The sequence below is a fragment of the Chiloscyllium plagiosum genome, unplaced genomic scaffold (assembly GCF_037043375.1).
Source record: "Chiloscyllium plagiosum isolate Xiang-an unplaced genomic scaffold, Cpla_swu_hap1 HiC_scaffold_43, whole genome shotgun sequence".
In the NCBI taxonomy this organism is placed as follows: domain Eukaryota; kingdom Metazoa; phylum Chordata; class Chondrichthyes; order Orectolobiformes; family Hemiscylliidae; genus Chiloscyllium; species Chiloscyllium plagiosum.
Genome location: NW_028270181.1, coordinates 27547194 through 27571562, shown reverse-complemented (window position 1 = coordinate 27571562; position 24369 = coordinate 27547194). Strand labels below are relative to the sequence as shown.

Below are 24369 nucleotides of genomic sequence, written 5' to 3'. Positions count from 1 at the left end.
TGCTGTGCCTTTCCAGCACCACTCTAATCTTGACTCTAATCTCCAGCATCTGCAGTGCTCACTTTCACCTTGAGTTGTAGCCTTACCAAGCTGACAGCTCATTTTCAGGTATTACTGGTACTGCTCCTGCCCTCCTACACTCTTCATTCAACTCGGGTAGATCTCCCACCTTGATGCAAATGGGAGAATATTGGTCCCTGAGGTCACACCTTGTGCTTGAATACAATTCTGCTGCTTATATTGAGCTCAGGCTGGAAGCCTAGTTTAACTCTGCTAGATATGCCCTTAATCTACCCCAGTCAGCACCGCGGTTGTTATAAGGGTAAAGTGGTAGAAACTATCCTCAGTGTGAAGACGGGACTTCAACATCACAAGGACAGTATGATGGTCCATCTATCACCATTGTCATCCATGATACACGGATTGGTGAGAGGAAGATCAAACAGATATTTTCCAATTCGTTACATTGCCACTTGTACACAATATTCAATGTTGCGTTGTAGTGATTGGAGTGAGGTTGGCTAGGTGGATCTCATTGAGTATGAGATCCCCAAATGGGGATGTTAACCTGGGCCAATCAGGGAGCTCTGGTTGACATATATAAACAGCAGACTAGGGCCCGGGTGTCCTTGGAGAAGGAGCACACGGTGTCCACCAACACCCTGGAGTTGTTCAGGGAGAGGTGGGCGCCGCAGGGAGTGGAGTGCATTATTTCTCCCTCCAACTCTATTTTGATTTAGTTCCTACCCTCCCCTTCACTGTTTTGATCACACAGCACTGCCCTTTGATGTGAAGGGAGCTTCTTTGTAGAGGGAGGAAGAGAGCTTCTTTGTAGAGGGAGGAAGAGAGCTTCCTGAAGAAGGGCTTATGCCCGAAACGTCGATTCTCCTGTTCCTTGGATGCTGCCGGACCTGCTGCGCTTTTCCAGCAACACATTTTCAGCTTTGATGTGAAGGGCAGTGTTTGTCACTGGCCACTTGGGTGTTTTCCTATTTTCCTGGTGGTGGAATTTGAATAAAGATTCGTGCACTTTGTGTCTTTCACTGTGTCTCACACCTGCACACACACACCATGGGTGCTGGGGTAAAAAATAAGCACTACCGCACTTAGGTGGTAGTGTGGGGGGTTTTAAAAAAAAGAAAAAAGAAAAGAAAAAGAAAAAAATAAACAGCAGACTCAGACAGCGTCCTCAGTCTAGGGATCGGCTCTGAGTTGGCTGGTTTGGGTCTTGGTACCATGCACGTGTAAATAAAGGGTGACTTGGTGACGGGATGCCAGCCTCTGTGGAGTTATTCCATGCATTATTTACATCGGGATGTCTGAAGGCCTGAGGGCTGATTGTTGCTCCAAAAAATCCTAAATCCTCCTTTGAGAATTCTTGATTTTACAGAAGGTCCTATATAAATCTAAAACGTTCCTTTCTGCCTGAAACTTTCTTTCTTGTAGAATTCGATGTTGCATTTCAAAAATACAAAGTCCTTTTCATGTACTCGTCCCTGTTGTCATCCTCCCTTATCCTCCCTTCCCATACCCAATTAATAAGAAAAACTTGTTTCCATGGATACATTTCAGAACAAGCTGTTTTGTGTGACTGTGTGGTCATTCAGGACTGGAATGTCAGCTTTGTCTGAGCAGGTCAGCTGAGGGCTTTTGCTGGCATTTCTAAATGCATTTCCCTGCAGGAAGCATTCAGATAGAACAGGAGGCACTCCAGTTTGTTTAATGATTCACCAAATGTAATTCCTGCTCGTTCTCTCCCCCCTCACTGTTTGCAATATAAACCCACACTCCAAGGGCATGTTAAACTGGCCATTGCCAAGCAGAGTTGAAACAAGCAGACATGGATCACAGACGGCAGACAGTTCTTGTACTGGGCGCTGTAGTGTGCATTCTGGTCCCAGGTAGGTGCATTTCAGATGAATCTTTCCAAACAGCAGCATGCACAAAAGACCCATGAAAAGAGGGGTCAAAATGGGGTGAAAAGAACAAAGTATTAAGGAGTAAAATAACCACCAACTTACCAAAAATGTAAGGGTGTTTCGATGTTACGTCTTGAGGCGATCTTCTTAAATGAAGATAATTTGATAATTGTCCACAGAATCATTTCAAGGGAGTGATCAGAAAGGTGAGATTGACCTAGGTGGAAGAATGCAGTGGGTCGAAGTTCTATTTGTGTTTGACTTTGCCAATTAGCCTGCTGCGTTGGTGCTGTGTACTCATGCTCACCATTTCCTCCACTAAACAGTCAGTTTGCACCTTTAAAGGACTCAGTGTGGTGAATCTGAATGTCCCAAGGCTGTGAAAAACAAGAAAAGTCCAAGCCTGTCTTCCTTTCTATGTCTTATCTCACCAGAGGCAATCATAGTATCTAAGATGTCATAATTACAAATGTATGAATGGCAGTACAGGCTGGATGGACCGAATGGCTTCCTCCTGCTCCTATCTTCTCTGCATTTGGGGAAATGCCTCAGCTCCCCAAGCCTCTTGAGCCTTTGATGCAACTCTCTCCTCTGAGAGCCATTATACAAAGTACTAAGTAAGGACAGTGTGGTACTTGACAGGGTTAACTCACAATAAAAGGCAAGAAGATGGAGCACTGAACCTGGAAGGAGTGTGGTGCTGGAAAAGCACAGCCGGTCAGGCAGCATCCGAGGAGCAGGAGAGTCAACGTTTCAGGTGTAAGCCCTTCATCAGGAATGCGGGCTTATGCCCGAAACGTCGACCCTCCTGCTCCTCTGACGCTACCTGACCTGCTGTGCTTTTCTAACGTAGCCCTTTCTGACTCTGACTCTCCAGCATCTGCAGTCCTCATTTTCCCCTGAACCTGGAAGGAGCTAGGATTTGTGCATGACCTAACGAGTGCTTCAGTGATTAACAGCATGCAGCTAAGATACTCTGTGATAGTTTTAATCACCCTGTTTTAGAGATGTTACGACACACCTCTGGAACAAATGAGATTTGAACCCAGGCCCTTCTGGCTCTTAGGGAGGGACACTACCACTGGTCACAGCAGCTTTCTCTTAAGTTGAGCCTAATATCTCACAAGAGACAATCATGTATCTTTAACTATAAGGTGACAAACTAATAAATACAATGTAATACGTTTTTACAACTTTAATCAAGACTTCACCAGTCTTCTGTTAAATATATAGTGGGGATGTCCTTCGCAATTTGTAACAGGATTAATACCAAGAATAAGGATTGGGGATAGTGAATCTAACCATTACATGTTGGAAGTGCTGACCACTGTGTGTGTGTCTAAGTGGGACCTAGACAGAAATAAAAATCCAAACTTGATCAAATCCTGAAGTCGACCTGCAGAATTGGGAATCAGGAAATGGGTTTATTTTCTGGTCAGGAATCTACCTCAGTTGGTGGGGTAATAATAAAAACTTCCAGGGGGCCTGGAGATGGTATCCCTGTCCAATTAAACATGGCCACCATCCACTTGAAGATGGAGGTCCATCTGGGGCCTTACCACTTCAGAGGAGCACCCAACTACAGTTACGGGGAAGTAACTGAGAGTTTGGTTCAAAAGGGAAAGTCGTTCTCTCACCCACTTTTTAAAAACTTGCACCAAAAAGCAACATCGCAAACAGTAAAGACATCGCAGTGGGGGAAAATGGAAGGGCGTGCCCCCTCCACAGTGGCCTTTGGCTGCATCTCCACTCACAGTAGGCAGAAGGAGCTTGTTGGGGCAGAACAAGAGGTTGACCCATTGCCCTGGCACTGGGTAACCAGCTCCAGTTTATATGTACAAACGCTCCTCCAAAACACCTCGACCATTGGTTGACTGTTGTCCCAACCGGTTGACGTCAGCGTTTTTAAATCAACCCAACCACCACCACCCTACCCTCATCCCAGCCGAGACTCCCACCTTGGTGGCAGGGTGCCCCTAAAATTCAGGAATCTGACAGCAGTGAAGGAGGTCAAACAGCCCAGCACAAGGTGGGCAACGAAAGGACATTGGAAGAGTCCCCTGCCTGACTCACGATGTGGACATTCGAATGAAATCTCTGACTCTTCTAAACTTCCATAGATTCAGGGGTTAGTCCTTCTAGCCTTTCCTCGAAAGGCAATCTGCTCATTGCAGGTGTGAGGCTGAACTGTTTCCAAAGCACTAACATCTTTCCTTCTGAAATTATAAACACCGAAAGCCTTCCTGCACTGTTTCCACACTGTAGGGAATCTAATCTAAAATGCAGAGACATCAGAAAAAACAGATTAATTGAACTTTTGAGCATATGTTTGTAGTTTTTGAGTTAAATTATTTCTTTCCCATTAGGGGTATACCTGACTGAGGAGACCGAAACCTGTCAGACCACGTTTGATGATGCCAACTACCAGGAATTTAGCAATAAGTTAAAGGTAACAGTTTCATAACTCTGAGGATTATAATTCCACTGTGAGTATCAGGATTGTCAACTCGATCTCATATAGAGGGAATATTCTGGATGTAGGTTTGCTCACTGAGCTGGAAGTTTCATTTCCTGACGTTTTGTCACCCTACTAGGTAACATCATCAGTGATCCTCTGGGCAAAGCTTTCTAATTCCTGCTTTCTATTTATATGTTTGGGTTTCTTTGGGTTGGTGATGTCATTTGCTGTGGTGACATCATTTCCGGTGGTGGTGTCATTTCCTGTTCTTCTTCAACTGGGACAACACATCCATCCTAGGAGAAGTCAAACAGAGACATGCACGAGAACTCCTAGAGCATGGCATTCCAATCGGAACTCTATCAACAAACACATTGAGTTAGACCCCATCTACCACCCCCTGTGGAAAATAACAGGAAATGACATCACTACAGCAAATGACGTCACCACAGGAAATGACATCACCAATCCAAAGAAACCCAAACATATAAATAGAAAGCAGGAATTATCAACAGTGCTTCACCCAGAGGCCGACTGAAGATAATACTTAGTAGGGTGATGAAATGTCTGGAAATGGACCTTACAGCTCAGCGAGCAAACCTACATCCAGAACCTCAACCTGAGCTACAAATCTTCTCAAAACCAGGAACTGTGTTTTAAACTTTGTGTGTCAGCCAGACTTCTACAGCATCAGAGCTCTCCAGTTAACAGACTGAGTTGTTGTCTGAGTGTGGCTGGTTATAACAGCACACAAACCAACAGCCACACTCAGACAACAACTCACCAGAACGAAGGACCCGATACCCAGCGTGAGCAAAACTAATGTAGTGTACAAAATCCCATGCAAGGACTGCACAAAACACTATATAGGACAAACAGGAAGACAGCCAATGATCCGCATCCACGAACATCAACTAGCCACGAAACGACACGACCAGCTATCCTTAGTAGCCACACATGCAGACGACAAGCAACATGAATTTGACTGGGACAACACTACCATTATAGGGCAAGCCAAACAAAGAACAGCCAGGGAATTCCTAGAAGCATGGCACTCATCCACAAACTCCATCAACAAACACATCGACCTGGACCCAATATACCGGCCACTACAGCGGACAGCTGAAACTGACAACTGGAAGCGGCAGGGACAGGCCACTATAAATGCCGGAGGAAACACCACAGAAGCGCTTCACAGGAGGCTCCCAAGCACTGAGGATGTCACCTAGACAGGGGACGAAACGTTTGCAACAAAAACTTCCAGCTCGGCGAACAGAACCACAACAAGGTTGTAAAGTGTCTTGTTTAAAGTGAGATGTTGTTCCTCCAGTCTGCTCTGGGATTCACTGGGACTCTGCAGCAGGCCGAGGACAGATCTTTGATTGTCAAAGGAGATGCTGGCATAGTGATAACGTCTCTGGCCCAATAATCCTGTGGCACAGGCTAATGACATGGAATGTGGGGACAAATCCTATCATGGCACCCAGTGGAGCTTAAATCAAATCAATAAATCTGGAATTATGAGCTAGTCATGACTGTATTCAAAGAAAGAAAAAAAAAATTAAAGAAACCCAGCAGGTCTCAGGATAACTCTTTGAAGATCTGGACTCGAAATGTGATCACCATAATCTCATTAGGCCAAAGTGAGGACTGCAGATGCTAGAGATCAGAGTCGAGATTAGAGTGGTGCTGGAAAAGCACAGCAGGTCAGGCAGCATCCGAGCTGCAGGAAAATCTGTTCCTCGGATGCTGCCTGACCTGCTGTGCTTTTCCAGCACCACTCTAATCTAGACCATGATCTCATTGACTGGCAAAGCAGGCAGGAAGGGGGTTAATGAACCTTCTCCTTTTGTTATGTTTCCATGTTAATGCGGAACAGCCTGGCTGGAAGGGGAAAACCCAGCTCATGGGGATCAATTCTTTATAATCAGTACCAATCCCCAATCCCCAAAATCAAAGGTGGAGGCGTTGTGTCAGCTTATTCACTGTGCACGATTGCACCATTGTCCAGTGACATGTAGCGATGCCACCAACTAGATGTGTAATGAACTGAACAGTATACAATGGTGGGCCGAGGGAGTGAGTATCTTTCAATCGTTCACCCTTACCAACTTGAACTCATTCAAACATCTGTTGTACAATTGTCTACAAAAATGTCTTGATACTTAGAGAATTAGTCAGAGAGAAAGACCTAAGTTAGCTTCTAACCTGTAGTAGTTCATCAACCACTTCTTCAAATTTCTTTTCCACTTTTGTCTTCAGGCACTGGCCAAATGTCCCGGCAATTTCACCAAGCATTTGGAAGTTGAAAAACAGAGTGAATTATTTGGACTGTTGCAAACTGTGGCCAATGAGTTGAAATCTCTGCGTTTAAAAGGTATAATGTTCTCAATCTAAGGAACGCCCTTCTTAGTCTTGGTCCTCATCCTTGGTAACCTGGTAGCCAGGCTCTCAGAGCCCAAGGAACGTGTTGCTGTTTGCATGTATACCATTGTCCTTTTGAATTTCGACAGGCTCAGAGTAGAGCATCCATTAAGCTGTTCCCTCATTGAAACATTTGAAATCAGAATATCCGACATCTTTGAACAATAGCAACTTTTTTGGGATTAAGGTCGAAGATGAGTGTTCAGAAGGACCCTGTGGTATTTGTCAATCTGAGCAAAACTCTCACATGATATTGTAGTCACAAGATTTACTGGAGGACAGTGACATCATGAGATATGTATTTCCCATTGGCACAGCATTCAAGAGGAGGAGTATTCCAGGTTTGAACTGGAGCAATATAGGAGTTCATCAGACTTTAAATTAGAGATGGGGGGGGAGGGGTAAAACTTCCCCCAGTCAAACACAAAGCAGCAGGTTAACATCTGTAAGAGTGATTTACAGCAAGGTAATCTAATGATACTTCCTGGGAAAGGGTTCTTAATTACAAGAAAAGTCCAATCAACTGTAATAAGGTGACATGATTGACAACAGGCTAATCCAATCATATTTCCTGGGAAAGGGGTCTTAATTTACATAAATCATAATGCCCTGGTCGTGGTTCAAGGTTAGTTTGAACGGTCAATTAATGTGTCAGTATCATTTTATGAAAGTTCCATTGTCCTCATATCTTTGGATTTCAGCTTAATTCAGCAAAACAGCAGTAGAAGTTCACAGGGTTCAATCACTATTCTCAGCTATTTTCTTGTATTCTTTTAAATTGAAAAGCCATTTTGTGGTTAGTGAAAATCTACATATACCTGTTGTTTCTAATAATAACCTAAATTCAAATTCAAATTTTAGATCCTCATCACCTCCCATGACCATACCATAATGGCATTGATCAAATTATTCCAATTCAGTGGCAGCCAAAGACTGCCATTCTTCCTCTGAAGAGGAACCAAGGGCAGGCAATGGTGTTTCCTCATCTTTATCTAAGTGGAGAAGAAGCTTTTTCTTGGTGGAACCAATATTGTCAATAAAAGTTAATATTTTAGCAATAATACACTGAACTATAGCAATACCAACATTAAAACAATAGCACCATACTTAGCCATATTAATTAGCCAGTTGTACCATGAGCCAAAACCCCAATCTCCCCACCCCGTACCTTCATTCGTTTGGTTGACAAGAGTGCGTATATTATCAATATGTCTAGTAATGTTTTTGATAAGATCAGTGACCCCCATAATGCATTTTCCTTTCACTATAGCACAAACTCCACCTTCCTTCGCAAGTATATAATCAAAGGCATAACGGCTTTGTTGGGCAAATAGGCGCAATTCTGAAAGCATGTGCCTAATTTCTATTAAGGCAGCAGTTGTCTCATTTCCCAAAATCGTGAGTCCGCAAATGAGATAATTACTGTTTTGATAACTAATAATTCCTGAAGATCCGCCTAATGAAAGAATGCTAAGAGCTGCATGTGCCAATGAGTGTGTTTTACGTCTTGATATGGCCTTTGGATTCTTCCATTCTGCACAGTAGTCAGAAGAAACTGAACGTTTAAAAGGGGAATTATGATCTCGTTGCCAGGTAATTGGACAGGGAACAGTAATTGAAAAGAGTGTTCCTCCAGCCACAGCATGAAGAGTATTTGCTCAATTTAGGACAAGCTAGTTAGATGCCTTATTATAACTGAAAAAATAATATCCAGGTTTAGTATAGATACTTGCGGGACCTTCCCAGTAAGAAACAGGCCTATATTTGTGACTTCCTGGAGTATGTAGATAGTCCACGACTACATAATTTGGTCCTGGGTGCTGAGGGTGAAAATCATCTAATCGAATGAGGTGGGTTTCTTGTTAAGAAACATGTCGACATCCCAAAATGGTTCTACCTATCCAATAATTGGGAAAATATTAGCCCCGTTCGGGGTATCATAATGAAGGTGGATGTTGTTACCCTCCCCACATAGGGGTTGAATTCCAGTGGTAATAGAGATATATTTCTCGTTAAGTCATACACATGACATGCGAGGTCCTTCAGAGAAACAGTGACGACTAATACGCTTAATCATAGCACAGGGGATAATTCTAGACACTCTTACATAAGCGCACCCCCATCCCTTACCAATATAGCAATTTGGATAGGATATTGCGGATTTATTGGAGGAAGTCCAAAAGCAGGTGGAGATAGATAATAACTAAAAGAGATATTACACCCTGTAAATACTTTAGCACTATTCCATAGCCCTATGTTAGAATTTGGAAGGAAAAAAGGGGTTGAAAGAGTCTCTCGTCAAAGTAGGAGTGTAACAAACTACCTCATCCTCTCCAAATATTTTATTATGGGTTTCTAAAAACAAATTGTTAGTTAAAAATAACATCTCCCCTTTGTCTCTTTTATTACATGATCCATCTGAATGAGGACAAGCCTTACCAGGGCTACATATGTAATCAAACTGGCACACAACACCTTTGCAGAGTAAGGAACATTTAGACTTGTTCTGTAAATGAACTGTTGAATCCTTTTGATGCAGTTGACCACTGCAATAGTCATTCTTGGTGGCATTCAGTCTTTTGGCACACAAAGACATCTTCCTGGCATAGTTGGTACACAGTCTCTGTTTGCTCAGGATCACACAGGTAAGTTGTTTCTTCTTGTCCACACAGCAAGGCAAGTTTGATCTTTGTCATCTCCCTCCTTGCAAGATTAGAGGCCGCAGAGTGTCCATTGTCATAGAGCCATAGAGTCATAGAGATGTACAGCATGGAAACAGACACTTCTGCATGGACGGTCTTAAATGTTGCAATTGTACCAGCCTCCACCACATCTTCTGGCAGCTCATTCCATACACGTACCTCCCTCTGCGTGAGAAAGTTGCCTCTTAAGTGTCTTTTATATCTTTCCCCTCTCACCCTAAACCGATGCCCTCTAGTTCTGGACCCACCGACCCCAGGGAAAAGACTTTGCCTATTTACCCTATCCATGCCCCTCATAATTTTGTAAACCTCTATAAGGTCACCTCTTAGCCTCCAATGCTCCAGGGAAAACAGCCCCAGCCTGTTCAGCCTCTCCCTGTAGCTCAGATCCTCCAACCCTTGTAAATCTTTTCTGAACCCTTTCAAGTTTCACAACATCTTTCCGATAGGAAGGAGACCAGAATTGCATGCAATATTCCAACAGTGGCCTAACCAATGTCCTGTACAGCCGCAACATGACCTCCCAACTCCTGTACTCAATACTCTGACCAATAAAGGAAAGCAAACCAAATGTCTTCTTCACTACTGAAAATGTGTTGCTGGAAAAGCGCAGCAGGTCAGGCAGCATCCAGGGAACAGGAGAATCGACGTTTTGGGCATAAGCCCTTCTTCAGGAAGAAGGGCTTATGCCCGAAACGTCGATTCTCCTGTTCCCTGGATGCTGCCTGACCTGCTGCGCTTTTCCAGCAACACATTTTCAGCTCTGATCTCCAGCATCTGCAGACCTCACTTTCTCCGTCTTCTTCACTATCCTTTCTACATGTAACTCCACTTTCAAGGAGCTATGGACCTGCACTCCAAGGTCTCTTTGTTCAGCAACACTCCCTAGGACCTTACCATTAAGTGTATAAGTCCTGCTAAGATTTGCTTTCCCAAAATGCAGCACCTCACACTTATCTGAATTAAACTCCATCTGCCACTTCTCAACCCATTGGCCCATCTGGTCCAGATCCTGTTGTAATCTGAGGTAACCCTCTTCGCCGTCCACTACACCTCCAATTTTGGTGTCATCTGCAAACTTACTAACTGTACCTCTTATGCTTGCATCCAAATCATTTATGTAAATGACAAAAAGTAGTGGACCCAGCACCGATCCTTGTGGCACTCCACTGGTCACAGGCCTCCAGTCTGAAAAACAATCCTCCACCACCACCCTCTGTCTTCTACCTTTGAGCCAGCTCTGTATCCAAATGGCTATTTCTCCCTGTATTCCATGAGATCTAACCTTGCTAATCAGTCTCCCATGGGGAACCATATAGATCACATCTACCGCTCTGCCCTCATCATTCCTCTTTGTTACTTCCTCGAAAACCACAATCAATTTTGTGAGACATGATTTCCCACGCACAAAGCCATGTTGACTATCCCTAATCAGTCCTTGCCTTTCTGAATACATGTACATCATGTCCCTCAGGATTCCCTCCAACAACTTGCCCACCACCGACATCAGGCTCACTGGTCTATAGTTCCCTGGCTTGTCCTTACCACCCTTCTGAAACAGTGGCACCACGTTTGCCAACATCCAGTCTTCCGGCACCTCACCTGTGACTATTGATGATACAAATATCTCAGCAAGAGGCCCAGCAATCACTTCCCTACCTTCCCACAGAGTTCTCGGGAACACCTGATCAGGTCCTGGGGATTTATCCACCTTTACCCATTTCAATAAAATAGGCAGCAGCAAAGAAGTAACACAAACTAATCTATTCTGGTTTGAGTATCAGACGAGCACCCAATTTGAGGCCATAATTTGTGCTAATATATTGCCCATACTGGTAAAAAAGCTTCCTACCCATCATTTTCTTACTTTATATGGAAAAGCCCAGATATGGGCGAATTAAGCAAACCTATTTTTATAAATCCAGCTTTGCTAGGATGTAATACTCTTTGAAGCTTTGCTACTAAAAACATCAATTTTATCTAAAATTTGGATTAGTTCTGTAATATGTTTAAGAAAAAACATACATTAACTTTGTGCCCCATCAAATGGCCTGATCTACAGCTGTAGTATTTAGAATTGAGTGTAGAAACCAGATGGTGATTTTCAGCAGAAAAGTTGGTGATGAGTATTGGCTGGAGGGCAATGCTTTTCCAAGATTATGGTAACAAGATGCAAAGCTTTCAAACAACACCGAAATTTTTCTAATATTGAGCTAACCATAGAATTTAGATGTTGGTACAGTCTTAAAATGATAAACCATCACTGTTCAGTATTAAATATCTAAATGAAGATAATAGCTCAGCCAGATACTCCTTCTTAGATCTAACAGCCCAATCCAAAAATAAATCAAATCAACCAGTGTGTATTCTTATAAGCTCCATACACAAAGCAAAGACAATTTAGGCTTAGCGTCTATGTATGAAATCAAACCACTTGATAATTCAGTCAGTAGTATATTGTAATATAAAGTGCCCTGTAATTATTTCAGAAATGTAAATTTGCAAGTTACTTCCAAATTTCTAAACAATATGGAAAACAATCCAAACACTAAACCCATATGATTACAGTCAGTAAGCAATAAAGAAATCAACTTCTACATTGTGAACTGGCACTGAACAGACAGTCTCAAGGTGATTTTTTTGCACATTACCCGGGTCTGCCATACCCATCCTTATACTGTGTCTAACCGGGATTTGCTGAGGACCCAATGGGATCAGAAGTTTGGGGTGTAAGGTTGCCTGCTTGGCAGCTGCATACACTTACCCACTACTTTAGAAACAGTATCAGTTTCATCAGCATGAGTCAAGCAATTGTTAGATTGATTGGACAAAATAGTATTACTATAACGCTGGCCCTTAGGGACTTAAAAATCTTCAATGTTCCCACAAGGCTCCAAAATCGTGGGTCATATTAAAAGCACAATGAAGAGTCAGTGTATATTAGTAGATTTTCCTTTTGATAGGATGAAAGCATGTCGACTTCCAATCACCAGCTCTGAGGTAACATTAAAGATACATTGCTCCCCATTGGCCAAATTTCAACAGTTAAAGCAAGGACCAAGCATTTGCCCCTGGAGTTTTTGATGTCTTGTTGCCAGTGAAATGCTGGGGCCTGCCTGTCCCCATTTTCAGGATCCCCTTGGGAAAAGGTTGACCAACAGTAGTCATCGGGTAGGTACATGAGGTAGGGTCTGCCCCCCAGTGGGTATTCTGGCTCCAACCAAACCAATCAGGGCTGGCGTACGCCATTTGGGATCGCGAGGGCAGTGGATATAATTGGTTTTACCTGTAACTTGCATCATGGTTCAGTTCAGTTCTGGCCATCCCAATAGAAAACCATGGCTCATCTCATTTGCGACTGAAAATTCCTGGACTGGTTTGTACTGTTGGTCTGGATCCTGACAGTGACTCTAGGCGGAAAACATTGCAAAAACATGGGGTTAAATAAAGGTAATTGAGCTTCTTGATTATTGTTCAATTGTTTGTCACCTCCATCAGACAGATAGGCACATCTTTCAGTCTTGTAACACAAGCCATTCATATTCAGGCTATTCCCAGAATTTTACTGCATTTACATTTGTATCACCCTTGGACAAATTGAGCAAATTTGGCCGGTTTAGTCTTACAGTTAGGGGCATACTTCATTAACATAATTCTAATTCCCGGGAGGCGACCCAGTTTAGGGTGGCACAGAAAACTTATCCACATGATATCGGCTATGAAGACTGGATGCTTCATTTTCAAAAGAAGGAAAGGTTTGTAGCAAGTGAGTGGTTTAAATTAAGGCTGGGACAATCAGGAGATGTTCGGGGCTCAGCAGGTATACAGGAACAAAATCCCAATCCTCAAAAAGGGTCGGTATGCCAGACATAGACTCGGGATTCTGAATAGAATCCAAGTTCTTTATTTTATAGTATTGTTGCTTTAACCTTATTTATATATTCCTCAACCTTAGTGGCCTTATAAATTATATATATTACATACACCCATTCACAGTCACCTCCCCAGATTTTGGGAGTTCCATCTGCCATATATATCTATCCCTATCCCACAATCATAAGCAGAATTTCTTCAACTGGCCAGTAAGGTAGCTTTCCATTCTTTAATTAACAATGAATTAATGCAGCCATGTTTTAAATTAACCATGAGGTAGTAAGTCAGGCCACTGACATCACGTAAAGGAATTAAAAACAAGCAATCATGCCAATTAATTTTGTTTTGGGCTAATACAATTGATTATTATAAATATTACACAATATTGATATTGAAACGCAACAAGTGACTAAAACATTTTTAAGAACTGTGCTCTGCTGCTTTATCTTTCTTATTGCATCATTCTCTTCCCTTCTGTAGTTGATCTCCTTGCATTGTAACCTTATTTAACCAATCTATCAATTTATGTTTGTCTAACTTTAAAGCCTGTTCCTAACTATACATTTTTGGAAACTTGATTGTCATAATCTGAAAGCTAGTTTTAGGATTTGAATTTTCAGCTAATCAAAAACTGCAAGAGGAGAATAACTAAATAGGTGATGTGTCTCGTTCACTTGTCCTGGTCACTGTATCACATGGCTGTGACATTATGGAGCCCGCTAACTCCATGGCATTGGGGGCAGTGGTACGATAAAAGAAATAGTGATTTATTTACCACCCTGTTCCTCGATATGTTTGGCTGTCCCTATTGTCGAAAGGGTGGAATGCTGGGTGACAGCAATGCCTGCTTAAGTCAGGCAGTAGTCCTTTCTCATTTGTTAGGGACACCTAATGATATGGATAGAATTCTGTTTGGATTTTGGAGAGAGCACTGAGTGGAATGATACCAAGCACACTTTATGCATTACTGAGTGGGGATCCAGCTGAAGAAGAGTCCAGAAAATAAGTTTTCATTTACTTTTGTGGACATTGGAGGATCAACAGAGCTTAGTTCTCTTTGTCTTGTTTTGAGAGCAGAACTCCTCTGTGGTAATATATCAATGGTCATTATTTTTATAACATATATGAGTAACATGCAACATATTATTTTCTTCCAGTCATCAGTATAAATTGGAAATTCATTTATTCAGTATTTAATATTTAAAATGTAAAATGTATACAATTCCCAACTTTGAAATCCATGATAATTACTCAGTTTTAGTCCCTTAATTTAAATCCAAGATTAGGTTTCTTAAGTAGTCCTGACCAGACATTGCTCATTTACAGTGCTATAGGTCATGAAATAACTGGAGCTGCCTTTAAAAGGTTTTGCCTACTCAAAGAAAAAACAACTTCTAATGCACAAATAATGGCCGAATCCAAAGACACAGATATTAACCATAGGATATTAATTTTTTAGATGATTTATCACAACCTAATGTTGAACTGAAACTTCAACTGTCATTGAGGGGGGGACTCCCTCAATAAGATTACAACTGCCCTTATCAATAATCACCAATAAAACACAGCAGTCTTAAAATTAAGTGGAAACAAATAAGTCTGAAACTAAAAAAGGTTATAATGTTGACCTCCTCTGTATTAAACTGATTTGAAATCAAATAAGGTTGGCTTTCATGTAAGGATAAAATAGATTAGTTAGAAACTGACAGTAAGGCAGTCATAACCTGTAAAAAAGAACAGGAGTTAATATTTTATTTCATAATCTCTGAACCCTTAACCTTAAAAGAAATCATGTTAAATTTCCAAAATGCAAATCAGATTCAAAACAGTCCTGGATCTCGAGCTTTTTCACATAACTTCACGAATGTTGAGGATGGATCATCTGTTTTGTCTATGTAATTACCCATTTTAAAATTACTTCAGTTTTATAGCAAAGAATTTTTAAAAAATTATTACTCACTAATCAGACTTCCACAAACCCTAATTAATTTCACAAACCGTTTTTTAAAAAAATTTAACTTTGTTATAAAATATCGCGATATTTTCTTTTATCGATCAATTTAAATGTTGATTTTTTTTGTTATTGAGTTTATTATTAAGTTCCAGGCCTCCTTTCTACCTAGTATAAGCAGATAAATCTTATTCAATAAACTTTAAATTACCATCAACCAACTGTATTTAATATTGGGGTCAACTGCCCCCGTAATAGTCACAATTGACTGGGAGAGAAGCCTAGCAGGAAAGACAGTGGAACAGCGATGGCAGGAGTTTCTGGGAGTAATTCAGGAGACACAGCAGAGATTCATCCCGAGGGAAAAGCAGCTTATACAGGAAGGATGAGGCAAGCATGGCTGACTAGGGAAGTCAGGGGTAGCATAAAAACACAAGAGAAAGCATATAAAATGTTGAAGGGCAGGAGGAAACCACAGGATTGGGAAGCTTACAGAGACCAACAGAGGGCAACAAAAAGAGAAATAAGGAGGGAGAAGACTAAGTATGAGGGTAAGCTTGCCAGTAATATAAAGGAAGACTGTAAGAGTTTCTTCAGATATATAAAGGGCAACAGAGAGGCAAAGTAGAGAGATAGTAATGGGGAACAAGGAAATGGCTGAGGAACTGAATAATTACTTTGCGTCAATCTTCATGGTGGAAAAATACAAGTAACATCCCAAAGGTCCAAGAGAGTGAGGGGGCAGAGCTGAATACAGTGGCCATTACCAAGGAGAAGGTGCTAGAAAAAGTGAATGGCCTGAAGGTGGATAAATTGCCTGGACCAGACGGACTACACACCAGGGTTCTAATAGAGATAGCTGAAGAGATAGTGGAGGCCTTAGTGGTGATCTTTCAGGAATTACTAGAGCCAGGGAGGGTCCCAGAGTACTGGAAAATCACTAACATGACACCCCCATTTAAAAAGGGAGTAAAGCAAAACATGGAAAGTTACAGACTGGTTAGCCTAACCTTGGTCGTGGGTATGATTTTGGAGTCCATTGTGAAGGATGAGATTTCTGAATACTTGGAAGTGCATGGTTTCATCAAGGAGAGGTCATGCCTGACAAATCAGCTAGAATTCTTTGAGGAAGTAACGCAAAGGTTAGATGAAGGACAGCCAACGGCAGTTATCCACCTGGACTTCAAGATAGGTGCCACACAGGAGGCTGCTGAACCAGATAAGGGCCCATGGTGTTAGAGGCAAGTTGCTAGCACAGTTGGAGGCTTGGCTGTCTGGCAGAAAGCAGAGAGTGGGGATAAAAGGGGGATAAAAGGGTCCTTCTCAGGATGGCAGCCAAGACACATGGTGTTCCGCAAGGCTGAGTGTTGGGACCACAACTTTTCATTTTATACATTAACAATCTCGATGAAGGAAGTGAGGGCATTCTGGCTAAGTTTGCAGATGATACAAAGATAGGTAGAGGAACAGGTACATTGAGGAGGCGGGGAGGCTGCAGAAGGATTTGGACAGGTTAGGAGAGTGGGCAAAGATGTGGCAGATGGAATACAACCTGGGAAAGTGTGAGGTCATGCACTTTAGTAGGAAGAATAGAGGCATGGACTGTTTTCTAAATGGGGAGACAAATCAGAAGTCTGAAGCACAAAGAGACTTGGGAGTTCTAGTCCACGATTCTTTTATGGTAAACTTGCAGGGTGAGTCAGTGGTTAGGAAGGCAAATGTAATGATGGAATTTGTTTTGAGAGGACTTGAATATAAAAGCAGGGATGTACTTCTGAGGCTCTATCAGGCTCTGGTCAGACCACATTTGGAGTATTGTGTGCAGTGTTAGGCCCCATATCTCAGGAAGGATGTACTGGTCCTGGAGCATGTTCAGAGGAGGTTCACAAGGATGGTCCCAGGAATGAAAAGCTTAACATATGAGGAATGTTTGAGGACTCTGGGTCTATACTTGATGGAGTTTTGAAAGGAGATGGGGTGATCTAATTAAAACATTAGATATTAGCAAGATATTTCCATTGGTAGGCGAGACTAGACCCAAGGGCATAGCCTTAGAGTAAAGGGAAGACCTTTTAGAATGAAGATAAAGAGAAACCTCTTTAGCCAGAAAATGGTGAATCTATTGAATTCATTGCCACAGGAAGTTGCGAAAGCCAGATTATTGAGTATATTTAAGATGGAGATAGATAGGTTCTTGCTCGTCAATGTGATCAAGGGTTATGGGGAGAATATGGGAAAATGGGGTTGAGAAATTTAGATCAGATTAGATTTGATTCCCTACAGTGTGGAAACAAACCCTTTGGCTCAACAAGTCCACACCAACCCTCCAAAGGGTCCGAAGGCAGTAGGTAATGAATTTGTTTGTTAGCACATAAGGAGTGGGAGTATGTTAAATCCACTGGGTATCGGCGTGGAGAACTTTGTCGTACTGTTTCTGCTTTTAAACTCACGCCTGAGTCACATTGTAATTCCAGGAGAAATGAAACCTTGACAAACCCAGTCAGATAATTCGAAATCTGATTAACCTATGGATTGGAATCTTGAAGGAGAGACTTTGCATTGTATATAGTGTATCTGATAGCATAAAAGTACAAAAGGATATTGATAGACCAAGTGAATTGGCAAAACAGTGGCGGATGGAGTTCAAAGTAAACAAGTGTGAGATTATCCCTTACAGACTGAGAAAGCATAGATAAGGGGACTTTCTGGAAATTATGAAGTCAAATACAGTAGACTTGAGGGTTCGGTTGCACAGATCTTTAAATTGTCACAAACAAGTGGAGAAAATAATCAGGAAGCTAAATGGGATTCTGGCCAGTTATGTCTAGAGAACTGGAGTACAAGAATGTAGACATTATGCTGAAATTACACAAAACCATGGTTACAACTCACTTGGAGCACTCTGAGCAGATCTGGGCACCACACCTTAGGAAGGATATACTGGCCTTGAAGGAAGGGCAATGTGAGTTTACAAGAATGAATTCTAGACTTCAGGAGCCATGAGGAGAGTTTATACAAATAAATTTGTTTAAATTAGACCTATTTTCTTGAGATTTTAGAAGGTTAAGGGGCGATCTGATTGAAGTCTTCTAGATATTGACAGGGAAAGACAGGGTAGATAAAGATGGACTATTTCAACTGGTTGAGGATTCTAGAACTCAAAAGCATAGTCCAAGAATTAGAACCAGGCTGTCCATGGGGAGATGGTCTGAAGCACTCCTACACACAAAAGATGATAGCTGTTTGGATCTTGCTTCCACAAACAGCAGTGGATGTTGGATCCGTTGGTAGTTTTAAATCTGAGAGAGACACATTTTTGTTCAGCAAAGGTATTAAGGGATACGAGCCAAAGGCAGGTGTACGGAGTTAGGCCACACATCAGCCCTGATCTCATTGAATACAAGCTAGAGGGGCAGAATGGCCTACTCCTGCTCCTATGTTTCTATGCTTAAAGGTAGGAGACAGAAGGTGGTGGTACAGGGTGGAGGACTGTGACCAGCAGTGTGCCTTAACGATTGGGGCTGAGTGCACTGCTTTTCATCATTTATATAAATAATTTCGATATGAATAGAGGAGGCATGGTTAGTAAGTTTGCAGATGGCACCGAAATAGGTGGCTATGTTGGACAGTGAAGAAGGTAATTTCAGAGTACAACAGGACTTTGATCAGATGGGCCAATGGGCCGAGAAGTGGCAGATAGAGTTTAATTTAGATAAATGGGAGTTATTGCATTATGGAAAGGCAAACCAGGGCAGGACTTACATGCTTAATGGTAAGGTCCTGGGGAGTGTTGTCGTACAGCGAGACCTAGGGTTGCAGGTGCATAGTTCCTTGAAAGTGGAGTCACAGTTAGACAGGGTGGTGAAGAAAGCATTTAGCACGCTTGTCTTCATTGGTCAGAACATTGAGTATAAGAATTGGGATGTCATATTACAGCTATACAGGACATTGGTTAGGTCAATTTTAAAAAACTGCGTACAATTCTGAACACCCATCTATAGGATAGATGTTATTAAATTTGAAAGGATTTAAAAAAGATTTACAAGGATGTTGCCCAGATTGGAGGGTTTGAGCTATAGGACAAGGCTGAATAGGCTGGGGTGTTGGAGACTGAGGGATGACCTTATAGAGGTTTATAAAATCATGTGGGACACAGATAGGATAAATAGATAAGGTCTTCTCCCTGAGTTGGGGAAGTTCAGAACTAGAGGGCATAAGTTTAAGGTGAGATGGGAAAGTTTTAAAAGGGACTTAAGGGGCATCTTTTTCATGATGGAATGAGCTGCCAGAGGAAGTGGTGGACGCTGATACAATTACAACATTTAAAAGGCACCTGGATGTGAATATGTATAGGAAGTGTTTAGAATCATGGAATTCCTACAGTGTGGAAACAGGCCTTTCGGCTCAACAAGTCCACACTGACCCTCTGAAAAGTAACCCATCCAAACCCATTCCCCTACCCTGTTGCTGTACATTTACCCCTGACTAATGCACCTAATCTACACAGTTCTGCAACACCATGGGAAATTTAGCACAGCCAATCCACATAACCTGCACATCTTTGGATTGTGGAAGGAAACCCAGACGAAACCCATGCAGTCATAGGGAGAATGTGCAAACTCCACACAGTCACCTGAGGCTGGAATCAAATCCAGGTCCCTGGCACTGTGAGGCAGCAGTGCTAACTACTGTGCCAGTTTACAGGGATATGGGCCAAATGTTTGCAAATGGGATGAAATCACACTGGGATGTCTAGTCAGTGCAGATGGGTTGGACAATAAGGTCTGTTTCTGTGTTGTATGACTCTGTGATTCTATGAGGGGAAAGTGAGGACTGCAGATGCTGGAGATCAGAGCTGAAAATGTGTTGCTGGAAAAGCGCAGCTGGTCAGTTAAGCGAAGGAGCGGTGTTTTGAATTCAGTACAATTGAGATGAAGAGTGAGACATGCAGGTTAATAAGTTTTACCTCAAGAAAAATGAGAAGAGCAGTCTTTGCACTGCAGAGAGATTGAAATGTTTTCTGTTCATATTAAAGGTAATCTTCGCATGAATGTTAAAGATCACTTCACACTTCAGAAACAAGTAGGACAGGTCTCCTCTGTGGTCTGAGTCAATGCGTATCCCTCAACTAATATCATTAAAACAGATTTAATGGTCACAATCACTTTTACTGACTGTGGGACCTTGCTATGTGAGAATTGGCTGTTTGCTCCTTTACAATGGTGACTGGACTTCAAACGTTTTGTCAGAAAATTGCTAATGTTCTGAATGGTTGCTGAGAAACGTGAGTTGCTGCTTTCCTTCCATGCTGGTGAATGTGTAACGTTCTCTTGCGTCTCTTTCCGTTACAGCCTGCAAGAATGTTCCTCCCAAGAACTGCAGCTTTCCACAGATCCCTGCTAATGGAGGTCTGATATGTCTGACTCATAATAAAACCCGCTATTGCAAGCCGATGTGTAACCAGGTGGGAACTCACAGCATTGCAACAACAATCTCGCACTCTTCAAAAATGTTACCAATCTTCTTCATTCCTCATCTTCCTTGGACTTGTTGACCCAATGACCTTTCCAAAGATATCAGTAGCAGCCACCACAATAGGTAGCTCATTCCAATGTTCATATCTGATGCAAATATTGATGGTTCTGGGATAATCTCTCAGTAAAGATATAGCAATCTATGGAGCAAGCAAATAGTCATTTAGTGAGTTTGGTCAGACCAAGATTTGTCCACTTGCTTCCAATCACAGTAAAATGAATGTATAACTTAAATCAATTGCTGTCAAATCACTTGGCATTTGCTGGTGCAGAGTTTCCCAGAGAGAATGTTAAATGGTGTCCGTTGAAGGTATGCGGCTAGTTAAACAGATGTACAGCATCAAGATGGTAACAGGAGCGAATGAAGAGGTGACACATTACAGCAGGGTATCAGCACTGGTGGACATGGTCATTGTACTAAACGTTTAATGCAAAATAAAAGGCTAATAGTCTGGGATTCGAATCCCACTATGACAGATTTGAATAGAAATCTGGAATTTAAAAAAAAAATCTGTGGTCCCAATAGTTACATAGGAACTGGGTGAAAACAATGCCTGCAGATGCTGAAGATCAGATTCTGGAGTAGAGTGGTGCTGGAAAAGCACAACAGTTCAAGCAGCATCCGAGGAGAAGGAAAATCCGACATTTCGGGCAAAAGCCCTTCACCAGGAATACTTTTCCTGATGAAGGGCTTTTGCCCAAAACATCGGATTTTCCTGCACATAGGAACTAGGAGCAGGTGCAGACCATCTGGTCCCTCAAGCCTGCTCCAACCTTCAATAAGATCATGGCTGAATCTTTCATGACCTCCGCTCCACTTACCCGCCCACTCACCATAGCCCTTAATTGTTCAAAAATCTGTCTATCTTTGCCTTAAAAACATTCAACGAGGTAGCCTCAGCTACTTTACTGGACAGGGAATTCCACAGATTCATGATCCTTTGGCTGCAGAAGTTCCTCCTCAACTCAGCCTGAAATCTGCTCCCCCACTTATTTTGAGGTGACGCCCCCTAGTTCTGGTTTCACCTTCCTGTGGAAACAACTTCCCTGTTTCTATCTTATCTATTCCCTTCTATAAGAAACCCCCTCATTCTTCTAAATTCCACTGAATATAATCCCAGTCTACTCAATCGCTTTTCATAAGCCAACCCTCTGAACTCCAGAATCAACCCTGTGAACCTCCTGTGCACCCCCTCCAGTGCCAGTACATCCTTTCTCAAGTAAGGAGACCAAAACTGTACACAGTACTCCAGGTCTGGTCCCCCCAGCATCCTATACAGCTGCAACATTGCCTCCTGCTTTTAAACTCCATTCCTCGAGTAATGAAGGACAATATTCTACTTGCCTTTTTAATTATCTGCTGCACCTGTAAACCGACTTTTTGTGATTTAAGTAACCATAGTTAATTGTCAGGAAAAATACATCTGGCTCACTGGAGTCCTCGAAAGACGGAAGTTTATTGATGTGTCTGGGCTCTAGAGTCACAACAATGTGGCTGACTCTTAACTGCCCTCTGGGTAATAAGACAAAATAATAATTACCCAGCTGCCCTGTGGGTAAATAGGCAATAATCATTACCCAACTGCCCTCTGGGTAATTAGGCAATAATCATTACCCAACTGCCCTCTGCGTAACTAGGGAATAATAATTACCCAGCTGCCCTCTGGGTATTTAGGCGATAACAATTGCCCAACTGCCATCTAGGTAATTAGTAGAATAATAATTACCCAAATGCCCTCTGGGTAATTAGCCATTAAATTACTCAACTGCCCTCTGGGTAATTAGGAAATAATAATTAACCACTGCCCTCTGGGTAATTAGGTAATAATAATTATCCAACTGCCCTCTGGGTAATTATGCAATAAAATTACCCAAGTGCCTACTGGGTAATTAAGCAATAATAATTATCCAACTGCCCTCTGGGTAATTAGTTAATAATAATAATTACCCAACTGCCCTCTGTCTAATTAGTCAATAATAATTACCCAACTGCCCTCTAGGTAATTAGTCAATAATAATTACCCAACTGCCCTTTGGGTAATTAGGCAATAATAATTACCCAATAATAGCCAGCTAGCAATGTCCACACCCCATGAATGAATTTTTTTAAAAATGTAACCTTGTATACAGCAGCCTGGGATACACTCACACATAAAGACACAGATCTGTACAGAGACAGTCCACACATTATCAGCTTGGATCGTGGTAATTAGTATAACCACCCACACAAATGCCAGGCAGCAATCATCTTCCACAAGAGGGAATCCAAACACCACTCTTTGACATTCAACAACGTTTCCACCACTCAACAGTCTAGCGGTTACCACGGACCAAAAACTGATCTAGATTAGCCATATATACACTGAGGCTCCTACAGTTGGTCAGAGACTAAGAATCTGGCAGCAAATAACTTAGCTGCTAACTCCCAAAGTCTGTCCACCATCTCCAAGACGTAAGTCAAGAGCATAATGGAACACTCCCCACACTCTTGGACAAGTGCAGCTCCAACAACACTCACAAAGCTCAGTACCACTGAGGACAAAGCAGCCCATTTGATTGGCACCTCACCCATCATTTTCAATATTCACTTGCTGTGTCACTGCGTAGCAGCTGTGTGTACCAATTTACAAGGTGAAGTGCAGTAGCTCACCAAGACATGACCTTCAGTATCATCTTCCAGACCCACAACCTCTACCATCCAGTAGGGCAATGGCATCAGATACATGGGAACACCACCCCCTGTGAGTTTCCCTCCAAGCCTCTCCCCATCCTGAATTGGAAATATATTGCCGTTCCCTCAGTGCCATTGGGTCAAAATCCTGGAACTGCTTTCTTAACAGCAACCCTCGCATCCCAGGAGAGACTATTTTAAAATGATGCTCATAGATTCCCTACGGTGTGAAAGCAGGCCATTCAGCCCTTCAGGTCTGCACCAGACCTCCAAAGAGCAACGCACCCAGACCCACATCCCTGCATTTCCCACGGCTAACTTACATATTTCCCACCAAACCTACACATCCTTGGACACTACGGGTAATTTAGCATGGCCAATCCACCTAACCTACACATCCCTGGACACTATGGGTAATTTAGCATGGCCAATCCACCTAACCTACACATCCCTGGACACTATGGGTAATTTAGCATGGCCAATCCACCTAACCTACACATCCCTGGTCACTACGGGTAATTTAGCTTGGCCAATCCACCTAACCTACACATCCCTGAACACTATGGTTAATTTAGCATGGCCAATCCACCGAACCTGCACATCCCTGGACACTATGGGTAATTTAGAATGGCCAATCCACCTAACCTACACATCCTTGGACACTGTGGTTAATTTAGCATGGCCAATCCACCGAACCTGCACATCCCTGGACACTATGGGTAATTTAGAATGGCCAATCCACCGAACCTGCACATCCCTGGACACTATGGGTAATTTAGAATGGCCAATCCACCTAACCTACACATCCTTGGACACTACGGGTAATTTAGCATGGCC

The 24369-nt window shown here is 42.3% G+C and overlaps 1 protein-coding gene across 1 annotated transcript in view; it reads left to right on the top strand.

Annotated features, from left to right (window-relative positions):
* The first annotated feature begins 1762 nt into the window (after positions 1–1762).
* The window catches only part of LOC122541758 (uncharacterized), a 35103-nt gene continuing 12496 nt past the window's right edge, over positions 1763–24369 (top strand). Inside the window, exons 1-4 of the mRNA XM_043678704.2 lie at positions 1763–1901; positions 4286–4368; positions 6640–6754; positions 20679–20791. Of these exons, the coding sequence (XP_043534639.2) occupies positions 1841–1901; positions 4286–4368; positions 6640–6754; positions 20679–20791 (372 nt within the window). The 5' untranslated portion in view covers positions 1763–1840. The remainder of the gene's footprint in view (positions 1902–4285; positions 4369–6639; positions 6755–20678; positions 20792–24369) is intronic.